Source organism: Papio anubis, chromosome 5 (assembly GCF_008728515.1).
Source record: "Papio anubis isolate 15944 chromosome 5, Panubis1.0, whole genome shotgun sequence".
Classification (NCBI taxonomy): domain Eukaryota; kingdom Metazoa; phylum Chordata; class Mammalia; order Primates; family Cercopithecidae; genus Papio; species Papio anubis.
In genome coordinates this window covers 73,970,123-73,984,957 of record NC_044980.1, presented here as the reverse complement: position 1 = coordinate 73,984,957, position 14,835 = coordinate 73,970,123, and the positions used below count along the sequence as shown (strand labels likewise).

The window sequence follows — 14,835 nt, the reverse complement described above, 5'->3', positions numbered from 1 at the left end:
GTAGCACATTTACCTAATCCTAATATAGACATTAGATCCACGTCTACGTCAGGCCCAGCCATGTATGTTTTGACGTCAGAGGAAGTCAGCCTGGGATTAAAATGTTGCCCTGAATTGGCCTTAAGTAATCATGAGGAAATGACGGTAAAACGTGAAACAATGAGAAGGAATCTATCAACTGGGAAATACCTCTGATTTAAGCCTTTCGATTTCTGTGTCTTGATCTTCAAGTTGATGTCGGAGTTGGTTAGCTGCAATTTTTTCTGTCTCTACGATCTGAACTAGATGAATGTACTTCTGCATTAATACTTCCCTCTCAATCAAAATGTCTGCATAACTTGAGAGAAAATTACACAGTTAGTCATTGAGATATTGTTCTACTATATATAGTTCCATATAGAATATAATATGCTACATTTGAAAAAGAAATGAGCATTATTTATTCAGCTATCTCTACTTAACATAAATGTTAACTTTCAGCTGACATTTGGTATCCTTCAATGATGAATGATTTAAATAATCATTTTACATATCCTTTACTAAGAATTCATTTAATGATACTTGCTACCCAAAAAATCTTACCATAGAAGTGGGTAAAGTACAAAAGAAATTGCAATAGTTTTTAAAAGAAAGTAGTGTGTCTTCTTTAACCAAAAAAACTGAGGTCTTTTGAATTCTGGCACATGGTTTCCAGGGATGCTATTCAAAATATTTCACCAAGTAAGATATCAGCCAATCAAAATAAACCTGCTCCCAAACAGAATGAACGCAGAGACCATTAGAACAGGCACTAACTGGAAAAAAGCTATTATGTCTGTATTAGTGACCACCAACTCTGTTGGGCTCTCTTTAAGACTGCAAAATCATTGACTGTTTTTAAAGCCAACAGAAATAGAAATTATATTCTAGAAATAAGTTTAGATTATTTGGGCCCTAACTCCTGCAGCCTAGCCTGTATCTATGTCTTTGGTCAAGTATGGTAAAACAAAACTTAACTCTTAGATTTTTACTGATGATATAATTCTGTGGTATCTAAAATTTTGCCTCCAGATCTTCTTGCATCATTCAGGATGATGAAATGAATGTTCTTCCATGCTTACCATCTTTCCCCAATGGTATGATAGTAATAATTCATGATAGTTACTATTTATTGAGTGCATAGGATATAGCATACATTATTTCATCTCATCTTCCCAGCAACCCCAGGAGATTTGTGATCCCAATTGCCCAGAGAAGGAATTTGATCTTCACAGACGGAAAGTACTGACCTCAGATCACACAGCTAGTAGGTAGCAGGGCTGGGATTCAAATTAAGGTATGTCTGACCCCAAGTCCATGTTCTTAAACACCAGCTAAACTGCCTCTCTGATGAGAAAGCGCACATTGGACATAAAGAATGTTGCAGCGGAAGTGTTTTGAGATACCTGCCCAAACTTCCACTCACTTACCTCCTCTTTGGAAACGTGGGCCATGGCAAGCCATGTTTATACCACAAAAGCTGCCCTCATGACCACATTAAACCAGCCTAAAAAGAGATAACTGGTGCAAGCTAAACCAAATGGATTCTTTCCCCTTGGAATCTGGGATTGTACCTCTGCCTTATTCGCTTGAACTGCAATAAAATTAACTTGGAAATTCTAGTTGCCATTTTTGGGCAGCCATATTTGGCCACACCCATGCCAAAACAGTCAAAGTGAGTCCGACGAGAGAGAAAAGAATAAGCAGATGTTCAGAAAAGCAAAGACAGGAGAGACAGAAAGTCTGAGACAGAAAGTTAACGGCTACCTGGGCTCCTGTAGCTTTCTAGTTCCTGGGGCCAGGCCCTCGTGACACTGGAATACAACTTTAGCCTGGGGTTTAGGGAGATACTGCAGTGTCTTGCTAATAAACTCTTTCTTTTTTTAACCTAAGCCAGTTTGAGGTTTAGGTTACTTGGTTTGTGTTGCTTGGAATTAAAAGTCTTAAGACACTTCTAAAAATCACAATTTTAGGTCAATTATCTCAACATCCTCAGCACCTGTATTGTGCATGTTGTTAGGGTTAGAAAAGAACCGTGTCAGCAATATTTTCAAGTCACTCGTTCTAAGAAATTACCCAAAGAGACTAGAAAGGGAGGCTATGAAATTACAAGTGACAGGAAGGGAAAAGAAGAAGAAAAGATAGAAGAGTCTTAATAGGAATATGCTTTGGGAGAACTTAAGGGACAAAAATAGTAATAGAGCATAAGAAAAGCAATTGTTATAAAAATTCTGCCTTTCTCATCAGTTTTATTAGAAATATGCCAAATTGGTTACAAATACATTACATCAGTGTTAGGTAGCAAAGCAGTATTTTCTTTTCTCTTAAAAAAGAAAAAGCAAAAGGCAGGTCCAGTTTGGAATGCAAGGCTGACTTCACACAGACTCATCACCAACGTCCGCCTCCCTGTGCTTCCAAGGTCTTTGCTAAAAAAAAATTGTTTTCTCTTTAAAGAATGAAACCGTAAGAGCATTATAAAAACAGGAAAATATGCCATCAATAGACCAGACATCCTCAGCACCTATATAATGGAATTTGTAAAATTCCATGAAGAGAAAAACTAAGCAAGCAGAATTAGCTTGGTGGGGAAACGAGAGTAGAGGAAACCACAGATACAGATACCTTGCATAAGCACGCTTCTCACCAAGAGTGGCCCAGAGAGTCTCCAAACTCAGAAGCAACAAATGTAAACAACAGAGGGGAGGCAAGGGCAATTGTTATGATCTTCCATTAAATAAGTACCTTTAGAATATGTGAAGTTAGGCTCCTCCTCTTCACACCCCTCAAAAATAAGAACTAAAAGGCACAGCTGGCAGCAGTGACACATCCCCAGCTGACAGTGCAAGGTCTGCTTTCTCTAGAAAAGGGTGGCACCTTCCTAAAGAAGGACTCCAATGAGGGAGCTGGACTCTGAGAACAGAGCTTGGGTTTACTCCAGACAGTCACTGTGGACACAAGGGAGAACCAAGAAGGGAGAGGCTTTGAGAGCCTGGAAATAAAATACACTGTATTCATTTCCTATTCTGTAACAACAGAACTTAAGCCACTAAGTTTGGTGATAATTTGTTACAGAATAGAAAATGAATACAGTGTATTTTACTTCCAGGTTCTTAAATCAACACACATTTATTATCTCATAGTTTCTGTGGGTTAGGAGTCTAGGCTCAGTTTAGCTAGACCTTTAGGTCAGGATTTCACAAGGCTATGATCGTGGTGTCAATCAAGATGCATTATCATCGTGAGGCTTGGCTGGGGAAGAATCCTATTCCAAATTCATTCAGGCTGTTAGAAAAGTTCATTTCCCTGCTGCTATAGAACTCGTGGCAGCTTCCTTCTTCAGAGCCAGTGGGAGAACATTTCTCACCTGCTCTATAAGGTCTTTCATCTGATTACATCAGGTCCACCAAGGATAATCTCCTTTTTAACATTAACTGATTTAAGACTGTAATGATATCTTCAGTAACTCTTTTCCTTTGCCATATAATGTAACCTAATCAAGGAAGTCACTATTCCATCATGTTTCCATATTTTAGTGGGTAGTAGCAAGTAACAGGTTCCAGCTGTGTGGGCTAAAGGGTATAGAATTACACAAGGAAGAATTTCCAACCTGCCTTCCTACTGTCTGCCCACATACCTGAAAAGGAAGCTGACACATGTTACACGATCCAGCATTCACAGTCACAGAGTAAGCCCAGACCAGCCACCCATAATGTCCCACAGGATCCTTCATTTAGAAACAAGGAACAGCAGACACTCACGAAAACCAGTCTCCCCTATCACCACAAAAGGCCCCTATGGTAGGCAGTGTCTAAGATGGCCTCTCAGTGACCCCTGGCTTCTAGTCACCCCCTTAGGTAACAGGGCCTTCCTTTTGAGTGTGAGCTGGACCTAAGTGACTCACTTATAAAGAATACAACACGGCAGGAGTGATGGGATGGCAATTCCATGATTAGTTTACAAGACTCTGGCTTCCATCTCACTTGCTTTCTCTTGCTGTCTTGCTGTATGCTTTGAGAGAAGTCAGCTACCAGGTTCTGAGCTACTCTACAGAGAGGCCCATGAAAAGTAGACACTGTAGGAGGCCTTTGGCCAAGAGTCATTTAGGAACTAAGCTCAAGCTAACAACTGGTAAGGAAGCGAATCTAGCCAACAGCAGAGTGAGCGAACTTGGAAGTGGATCCCTCCCCAGTTGTGCATTCAGATGAGAATACAGACCTGGCCAACACCTTGATTGTAGCCTTGTGAGACACTTTTGGGCAGAGGCACCCAGCTAAGCTATGCCTGGATACCTGACCCACAGAAACTGTGTATAACAACAAATTGTTTATTGTTTTAAAAATTGTTCAGCAGCAAGAGATAACAAATATAGCCCCAAATGAACAAACAGAAAAGACACTAAAAGAAACAAGTCTAATTCAGGTAAAAAGGTACCTACTATCTTCAGAAAGATATGGAAGGATATAAGAGACATAAAGCAAAAAGAGGCTGCCATGGAAAAGGAGTAATCAGATTTTTTATAAAAGAGTTGTTGGAAACAAAAAATAATTACTAAAATTTTATAGGTCAATGGAATTACTAACCAATAACCCAGACATGGCTAAAAACTAAGCTGGGTGGTCAGAGAGGTCAAATAAAGAACACTAAACAAAAATATAAAGAGATTGGAAATACAAAAGGAAAACTGAGCAACCTAGAGTATAGATCCAAGAAGTCTAATACCTGTCTTATGGGAGTTCCAGAAAGGAAAAATGTTAGACTGCAATGGGGAAAAAATACTAATAATAAAGAAATGAGAGCTGGGCATGGTGGCTCACACCTGTAATCCTAGCACTTTGGCAGGCTGAGGCAGGCAGATCACCTGAGGTCAGGAGTTTGAGACCAGCCTGGACAATATGGTGAAACCCCATCTCTACTAAAATACAAAAAATTAGCCAGGTGTGGTAGCAGGCATCTGTAATCACATCTACTCAGGAGGCTGAGGCAGGAGAATCGTTTGAACCTGGGAGGCAGAGGTTGCAGTGAGCCAAGATCATGCCACTGCACTTCAGCCTGGGCAACAGAGTGAGACTCCATCTAAAAAAGAAAAAACAGAAATGGAAGAAACTCCCTGAAGTGAGCACAGCACAGTTCAAATAGAGAGAATAATCCAAATACCAGACAGGAGAAATGAAAACATTTCATACTCTGACACATCCTGATAAAATATCAGAATTCTAAGGATAGAGAAAAATTATAAAGGCTTCCAAAGAGAAACAACAGGTAGCCAAAGGAAGTGAGACTCATGCTGTCATACATTTTTTTTTTTTCCTGTCATGCTTTTTATCATTAACTTGGGATTCTAGGTGGCAACAGAGAATTGTGGAGAAAATATTTTGAACCTGCTTAACAATTTCTAAAACAATAAACAATACACAGACAACAAAACACTGACCAAGTACCAGGACAAGATAGGAAAAACTTACTATCCCCACACACTTACTGCAGGAAAAAACTATGAGGAGGTTTTCCAACCAAACAAAACAGAAATCAAAGACAATAAAATGACAATTGAATGCAAGAAAACAAGCCAGATGAAGTAAAAGAAGCTAGAAAGAAACTAGAAGTTGACACAAGCAAGGTTCTGCTTCAAGGAGCAAATATTCAGTGACATACGGTACATTTCATTCTCTGTGGGATCAAACACCAACCTTGATACTTTGGGACACAATATTTATTATAACCACCATGGAAATGTTCCTTATGGGTTTTTAATTTTTCAGAATCAGCCTATGACAAAACACAGAGGAATAATTTAGAGAACAGAATATAAATGTCTAAAAGTTTATAAAGTGAGAATAAATAATAATGAAAGTAATAAAACCTCAGGATTAGGAAAGAAAAAACAATGAAAACACATTAAATGTCTAACTTATCATACTTATCTTTCCTAGCAGAGTCAATTCATACTGTCTAAAGTTGATAAATCAACAGAGGTTTAATTATATTATTTTAGGACATGAAGTCAACTAATTTAAGATCCAAAAATATGTAAGTAACAAAAACAGAGGGGGCAAAAGACAGGGGACATAAGAGGTATTGTAAGGGTGTTAAATTTTTCATTTTTATGCCACAGAATCAATCACACTGGCTAAAATTAGTAAGTCAAGAAACAGACAAAAGGGCTTCACAGAACATAATAAACAAATGACCAATAAATGCATGAAAAAGAGTCCTTCTTGCTGCGCACGGTGGCCCATGCTTACAATCCCAACACTCTGGGAAGCTGAAGTGGGAGAAGAGCTTGAGGCCAGGAGTTCAAGACCAGCCTCAGCAACATAGTAAGATCTCATATCTACTTTTTTTTAATTATTTTTATTTTTTATTTTTATTTTTATTTTTTAGCTGGGATCACGTGTGGCGGCTCACACCTGTAATCCCAGCACTTTGGGAGGCTGAGGCAGGCGGATCACTTTAGCTCAGGAGTTTGAGACTGGCCTGGGTAACATGGTGAAACTCCATCTCTACAAAATAAATACAAAAATAACCTGGGTGTGGTGGCATGCACCTGTAGTCCCAGCTACTTGGGGGGCCGAGGTGGGAGGGTTGTGTGAGCTCAGGAGGTCAAGGCTGCAATGACAGTGTTCATGCCACTGCATTTCAGCTTGGGTGACAAAATGAAAGGAAGGAAGGAAGGAAGGAAGGAAGGAAGGAAGGAAGGAAGGAAGGAAGGAAGGAAGGAGAAAGAAAGAAGGAAAGAAAGAAAGAGAGAGAGAGAGAGAGAGAGAGAGAGAGAGAAAGGGAGAAAGGGAGAAAGAGAAAGGGAGAAGGAGAGAAGGAGAGAAAGAAAGAGAAAGAGAAAAAGAAAATTAGCTGGGTGTGGTAGCACACACCTGTAGTCCTAGCTACTCAGGAGGCTGAGGCAGAAGGATCACTTGAGCCCAGGAGTTTGAAGCTGCAGTGAGCTATGATCTCACCACCACACTCCAGCATGGGAAACAGGGAGAGATCCTGTCTCAAAAATAATAATAATAAAATTTTCTTAAAAAGTCCTTCTTAAAGGAGTACAAATTATTTACCAAAACTGGTTAAGATTTTTAGAAAAAAAGTACTCAGGGCTAACAAAGATATAGTAAATAGATATTGTCATATAGCACCACTGAAGTGAGTCATTGTAGAAGACAATATGTATCAAAACAGGTCAAAATGTTTATATCGTTTGCCTTCATAATTTCATTTCTAATATCACTCAAGAAAAATAATCTTATACTTGCACAATGAGATACAAAGAAATGAAACGTTCATTCATTAAAACAAATATAAGAAAATGGAGACAATCTAAATACACACATGTATAATATGGAACTGGTTAAATAAGCAATAATATATCTACATAATGGAATGATAACAAGCCATTTAAAATACGTTTTTAAAAAAGTCATAACATAATGGCACATACCCAAGATTTATTGATAAACAGAAAAAAATGAGAAACTGAGATAAACATTATATGTACATGTACATGTATATATGTTCATATACAGAGGGAGAAAATTAAGTATATACACAGACATAAGCAGAAGAGGAGAAGGGAGGAGAGAGATGGAGAGAAAGGTACTCTAATGAGAGACATACATCAAAACTTAAAGGGAGCTTTCTCGGGCTGGAGCAATTATGGGTGATTTTTAATTACTTCTTGAGTTACTACTTTTGTGCTTTTCCATACTTTCCAATATTTCTGTAATATTAAGTGGGGAGAAAAGAGAAAATACACAAAATCCTAATGGTAGTTATTTACTTCATGCATTGGGATTATAAGTAACACTGATTTCCTTCTTCATAGGTTCCTGTGAGTCCAAATGGGTTCTTTGAGTCAACAAATATTTACTGAGTGTTGTATATTTGGAAACTGTTCAAAGCACTGGGCACAGGAGTAAACACAGTAGAGAAAAAATCTGTCTTTATGAAGCTTACACAGTAGTAGAGAGAGAAAGACAGCATTAATAAGACAAATCTATCCTATGTCACCTGGTGATGAGTACTGTAGAGAAAATATGGTGAGAGTAGAATAGGAAGTAAGGGGGCAGAGGTGACCATTTTAACCAAGCGGTGAGGGCTGCTTTCATGGAGAAATGGTACTGGAGAAACCACTTGAAGCAGGAAGCCGTGTGGCGAGCTGCTGGAACAGCATCCAGGCCCAGGGAACAGTATGTGCAAAAGCCCTGCAGTGGGAGTGGGCCTAGCCTATCTAGGGAATGACAAAGTGGTGAGTTTCCTCAAGGGGAACGATATGGTGTAGATCTGTGTCCCACCCAAATCTCACACTGAGATGTCATCTCCAGTGTTGGAGGTGGGGCCTATTGGGAGGTGTACGGGTCGTGTGTGGGTCATGGGGACAGATCCCTCATGGCTTCATGCTGTCCTCGAGACAGTGAATGAGTTCTCATGAGATCTGATTGTTTAAAAGTGTGTGGCATCTTCTTCTCTCTCTCTTGTTCCTGCTCTTGCTGTGTGACCCACTTGTTCCTCCTTCCCCTTCCGCCACGAGTAAAAGCTTCCTGAGGTCTCTCCAGAAGTGGGGCAGATGCCGGTGCCATGCTTGTACAGCCTGCAGAACTATGAGCCAATTAAACCTACTTTCCTTATAAATTAGCCAGCCTCGGGTTTTTGTTTGTTTGTTTGTTTTGAGGCAGAGTCTCTCTCTGTTGCCCAGGCTGGAGTGGAGTGATGCGATCTCAGCTCACTGCAACCTCTGCCTCCTGGATTCAAGCAATTCTCTGTCTCAGTCCCCTGCATAGCTGGGATTACACGCGCCCGCCACCATGCCTGGCTAATTTTTGTATTTTTAGTAGAGACGGGGTTTCACCATCTTGTCCAGGCTGGTCTTGAACTCCTGACCTCGTGATCTACCTGCCTCAGCCTCCCAAAGTGCTGGGATTACAGGTGTGAGCCACAGCACCCAGCCCAGGTATTTCTTTATAGCAATGCAAGAATGGCCTAAGACAAGGAGTAAGAAAGAAGTAGAAGAGGGAACAGGATTCTAAAGCATGTAGATCAATAGAAAGTCTCAGGTTTTCCTCCAGTGCGAGGAATAAGCTTTGATCAAAGACCTTACAAGATTTCACTTTTTTTTTTTTTTTTTTTTTTGAGACAATGTCTCACTCTGTCACCCAGGCTGGAGTGCAGTGCTGCGCTCCCGGCTCACCGCAAATTCTGCCTCCCGGGTTCACGCCATTCTCCTGCCTCAGCCTCCTGAGTAGCTGGGACTACAGGCACCCGCCACCACGTCTGGCTAATTTTTTGTGTTCTTAGTAGAGACGGGGTTTCACCGTGTTAGCCAGGGTGGTCTTGATCTCCTGACCTTGTGATCTGCCCGCCTCAGCCTCCCAAAGTGCTGGGATTACAGGCGTGAGCCACTGTGCCCAACCAAGATTTCACTTTTTAACAGGATCACACTGGCTGTTGTGATGAGAAAGAAGGGTAGGGGTGGAGCATAAGAGGAGAAGGGGGAAGAGTTGGAACTATTACAATAATAATCCAGGCAAAAAGATTAAAGACAAGTCCAGGCCTGGGGACTTGGCACAGAATAGTCAATCAAATGATTCAATGTCATTGTCAAATGAAATAAATCATATTATTCAAATGAAATAAATCATCTAATATGATCTAATATTATTTATCATTAATATGATTTATTTTATCTAATATGATTTATTTTGCACGGTTTCTTTCTTTTCTTTCTTTTTTTTTTTTTTTTGATACAGGGCCTTGCTGTGTTGCCCAGGCTGGAGTGTAGTGGCCTCTCAGGCTCAAACGACCCTCCCACCTCAGCCCCCCAAGTAGCTGGGACTACAGATGCAAACTATCACACATGGCCAATTGTTTTTGTTTTATAAGATGAGGTCTCACTATGTTGCCCAGGATGCATGGCTCCTTATTCTTCACATAGTAATTTTCAGGTCGTGCCATCGGTTTCATTAGGGCTCCCTAGTTTACTACTCGTATTCTGCTCTTACTGGGGTATTCCCCCAACTCTGCATCACAAAACTTTCTTTACATATCCCACTAGTAAATGGATGTCTGCTCCAGGATTTCATCAAATCAACTGAAAACACATGCAGGGCTTCTCTTCAATATTTCTCAGACCACTGGCATTTCTATTCTGCTATATTGCCAATACATATTTTATGTGATTAAATTTTCCATTTTCTAGGTAGTACTCAAGTTTTAAAATGTTTGCCTAATCTCCTCATTATTTTCATTTGGTTGGTTATTTTTTTATTTTGTATTTTTGCTTTTTAGTTCAACTCCCACAACAAAAAAAGGTTTCCCCTGCCAAAGGACATATAAATCAACATAGTGAAAGCATAACTCAAAATTCAGCTGTTGAGTACAAACAGATGTCAACATTAGGATATATATGGGAACAAAATATTAGTGTGTAATATTTGTAAGAATTAATAATCACATATTATAATATTTCAAAATAGCTGGAAAAGAGGTTTTTTAAATTATTTAATTATTTATTTATTTTTGAGGCAGGTTCTCGTTCTGTTGCCCAGGCTGGAGTGCAGTGGTACAATCACAGATCACTGCAGCCTTGACCTCCTGGGATCAAGCCATCCTCCTGCCTCAGCCTGCCAAATAGCTGGGACTACAGGTGCACACCACCAGGCGTGGCTAATTTTTTGATTTTCTTGTGCAGATGAGGTCTGACTATGTTCCCCAGGCTGGTCTTGAACTCCTGGGCTCAAGTGATCCACTGGCCTCAGCTTCCCAAAGTGCAGGGATTATAGGCACGAGCCACTGTGCCCTGATGAAGAGAGGTTTTTTAGTGTCCTCATCACAAAGAAATAATAAATGTTTAAGCTGATTAATATGCTAATTACCCTGATTTTATCATGATACAATTTATGTGTGTATTGAAGCGTCACCTTGTACCCCGTAAATATGTACAATAATCATGTATCAATCATAAATGAACAAATAAAAATTTTTTTAAAATCCTAATCAACATCACTCCATATGGAGAAAAGGGAACATTCAAATAAAATGTTGAAAAGTCCAAAGCAGAGGCACAGTGTGAAATTACAGACCTTAGTTATTTTATAGAAGGGTAGAAATTATATTAGCTTAGCAAGAGGTTGTTGTTGCTGGGCCAGAATTCTGCCCCACTTATTTTGACTGAAGACGTATATATGAAGCAAACCCAAGATGAAATGTCACAGCCCAGGTCACTAAGGAAAAACTCCACCTATCTCCAGGGTTATGCTAAATTTTATCCAGAAAACTGTTTGGAATCAGCATTGCTCATGTCAAGAGAATCATGATGCCTTTGGGAGTGGGCAAAATCCAAGCACGGATGACAATAGTACAGCTCCTATCAAAGCAACATTGGCTTTGGCATTACCTAAGCAAGGCCAGTTTCTCTATCTTTACTCACACTCCTTCGGCATTACTATCATATACCGTTTCTGGTGTCAGATTCCCTCATGTCAGGATCTCCACTTCATTGGCGAATTAATATTTTTTAGATACCACATTAACATGAGGTCCTAACACTGTCTCCTCCACCAATCTCTCTCTCTACTGACAGGCTCTTCCCTCCTAAGCTGTCCCCTCTACAGTAAACAGAAACACAAGCATCTTAGTTAAGAGAGATCAAAAAGAGGAACAAAAATTAAAGACTAAAAACCCCTCTTCTAAATATTGTTCCTTCTTTCCTGTTCACAGTCACAGTTCATTACTTAAACATTTCACTAAACTTTGGGACACATGGAAAGTTGTCGATAATCCTTTCTAAAGTACAATTAAATATAAAAGCAGGCAAAATATTGTTACTAGGAAACACAACAGAACATCATTAGTGGTAAAATTATTACCTTGGGACAGAGAAGTTTTAAGGAGTGCTTCTAAAAGTGCATATCTTTCATAGTACTATATTATGAAGCTGAGGAAAATGTTTAATATCACAATAGACATTAATGAGTCTTTCCTAACACTGAGACTTTCATTTCTTTTCAAATGTGCATAAGTAGGTATTGGTAGAATTATCTTTATCATCACAAAAAATTCTTCAGCAAGAGTACATATATAACTGTATTAATCCAACCAGAATAGATTAAAGGGGCTTATATATGAGAATATATAAAGACTCTAAGCAAAAAAGCAACAAAAATAAGTGTTGGTACGGATGTGAAGAAACTGGCACCCACAATACGTTGCTGGTGGGAATGTAAAATGGTGCAGCCACTGTAGAAAACCGTTTGGCAGTTCCTCAAAAAGTTAAACGTAGAGTTACCAAATGACCTGGCAATTCCACTCCTAGGCATATACCCAAGAGAGTTGGTAACATATGTTCACATACAAACGCACACAAATATTCACAGCAGCATTACTCATACTGGCAAAAAGTGGAAACAATCTAAATGGCCATCAACTGAGGAGTAGATAAATAAAATGTGGTATATCCATACAGTGGAATAGAATTCAGCCATTAAAAGGAATGAAGTACTAACATAGGCTACAACATTAATGAAGCTTGGAAACATTATGCTAAGTGAAAGAAATCAGATGCAAAACGTTTGTATGATTCCATCTATATGCAATGTCCAGAATGAGCAAATCTCCACAGAAAGGAGATTAGCAGTTGGCTAGAGCTAGGGGAAGTGGGGAAATGGGAGTGACAGCTATCAGATATGGGGTTTCCTTTTTGGTGTTGAAAATGCTCTGAAATTAGTGGTGATGGTTGTACAACCTAGTGACTATACTAGAAAAACACTGAATTATACACTTTACAATGATAAACTTTATGGTATATGAAGTATACCTCGATTTTTAAAAATATTTTTTAAAAAGCAATAGAACAACTTCCCCCCAAAAGTAATATACTTTCATTGCATTGTAATTCAAAAATTCTAATGTCAAAAAAAATCCCATAGGTATAACTACAAGACAAAAAAATGACGCAGGGTGATTTGAACAAATATAAAAGATGAATACATTTTTGTCTTACAAAGAGCTTATTTAAAAACTTCTAGAAAAACACCAATATGAAAAAAATGGGAAAAGGATATGAGATGATAATTTATACAGGAAATATAGACAGATATTAGCGATAGCAAAACACAATCTTACCAATAATCAAGAAAATGCTTATTATATCAATATATCATTTTTAACCCACTGATACAGTAAAGATTTTAAAAAGTGATTCCAGCTTTCTTCTGCCCTAGTGGAGGGAGATTAAATCAGTACACGCATTTCTGAAAAGCAATTTGGCACCATGCTGGGGCAGGGCACAAAAGATGAGTAGTACACAATTTGCTTTGAAGGGATTGAGGCTGACAGAGAGATACAGACACATAAACAAATCAATGCAATAATCTCTTAGGTGCTTTGAGCGAAATAAGAAGTTACAGTGAGGGCTCAAAGAAGGGAATGGTCAGGCCTTCCTGCTGGCAGAGGAAGAGGACCAGGAAAGAAGATGCAAGCTGCTAAGGGCTCCATCCTGAAAGATGTGTTGGTTTAAGTCAGACTGGAAGAGACATTCCCACACATTAAAATTCCTGTATGTGGTGGCTCCAGCTGGCGCCCAGGACATAAGGGGAGCAGTGGCACGAGGAGTTCACAGAGGTCAGCTCGGAGGGGCCTCGCTTGGACTGGCTCACTCCATCCCAGAACTCAGGGCAAAGTCTAGCACTGGGTAGGGAAGCAATAAATACTAGTGAAATAATGAATATTTTATCTTCTTAAAGCAACATGGAGGACCATTATCTCTCTTTCTCTGCATACATTTAAAATTTTCTACAATAAGAAGTAAACTGAATTATAATAACTAAAAGCAACCAGGAACCCCGGAATTCCTTCAGCAGATCAGATGTTTGCTTAGAAAGGGCACTCTAGTAACTGTAGAGAATGGATGGGAAGGAAGCCAACCTGGAAGAGACAGGCGAGGTGGCAGAGCAATAGTCCAGGCAATTGGTGTTGGTGGCCTGCACCAGTGCAATGCTGCAGACATGTGGAGGAACAGAGAACAGTCATGTTCTGGCGTAGAATCCACAAGCAGTGACTGGAGTGAGCAGTTAGGACGGGGTCAGGGGATGATATCCTGCTGGTTTGAGTGACTGAGTGTATAGGAGACTATGCTTTGCATTCCTATCCAGGGAAAGAATATGAAGTTGCCTAGAGAAATACATGAGTTTGGGTTTGTCTTGCTTAGTATCAAGTAACTCTGAGCACCCAGTGACAGATGATATACAGATAGTTCAATATAGAAAAATACATGTGGGTGAATTTCTACATATAATGGAGGCTATATATCTTTGTGGTTAAGTGCATAGGCTTTGGAGTCAGCCTGCCCAGGACTTGATTCCAGCTCTGTCATTTACTAGATTGGTGGCCCTCAGGAGGTCATTTCATTTCTCCAATACTCAGATTCACTGAGCTACTTCATGAGATATCATGCATATAGCATGGTATGTAGCAGAGCAAGTATTGAGAAAGAGCAGCTCTATCTACATGGCCTAAGTCTGGGGAGTGGATCCAAGTGAGGAAACAGGGAGAGCAAAAGCAACGCCCTACACAAGCAGCCACAGTAAAGAAAGCGACAGAACACAAGGAGTAGTGAAATAGGACAAAAAGAAATTGTCAAAGGAGTAGAGGGAGAGTCAGGAGAGACATCGTAAACAAAAGGAATGAAAATTTCGAGATAAGACTTAGATCCCTATAAACTAATGTTAAAAGAAGCCCTCCAAATGAACATAAAAAGGTGGCGAATAATGTGAATAGCAAATAAAATGTCTCTAATTATATCATTCTACCTATCTATCCATATGCAAA

At 39.5% G+C, this 14,835-nt stretch overlaps 1 protein-coding gene across 4 annotated transcripts in view; it reads right to left on the bottom strand.

Moving 5' to 3' along the window:
• Nucleotides 1-14,835, bottom strand: part of RASGRF2 (Ras protein specific guanine nucleotide releasing factor 2) — a 265,347-nt gene that overhangs the window by 161,901 nt on the left and 88,611 nt on the right. For 3 of the 4 annotated variants that reach the window (XM_031666740.1, XM_031666741.1, XM_031666739.1), the window contains exon 3: nt 190-337. The exons of the other annotated variant lie outside the window; for it this stretch is intronic. In XM_031666740.1, the coding sequence (XP_031522600.1) occupies nt 190-337 (148 nt within the window). The remainder of the gene's footprint in view (nt 1-189; nt 338-14,835) is intronic. 4 annotated transcript variants of the gene reach the window in all.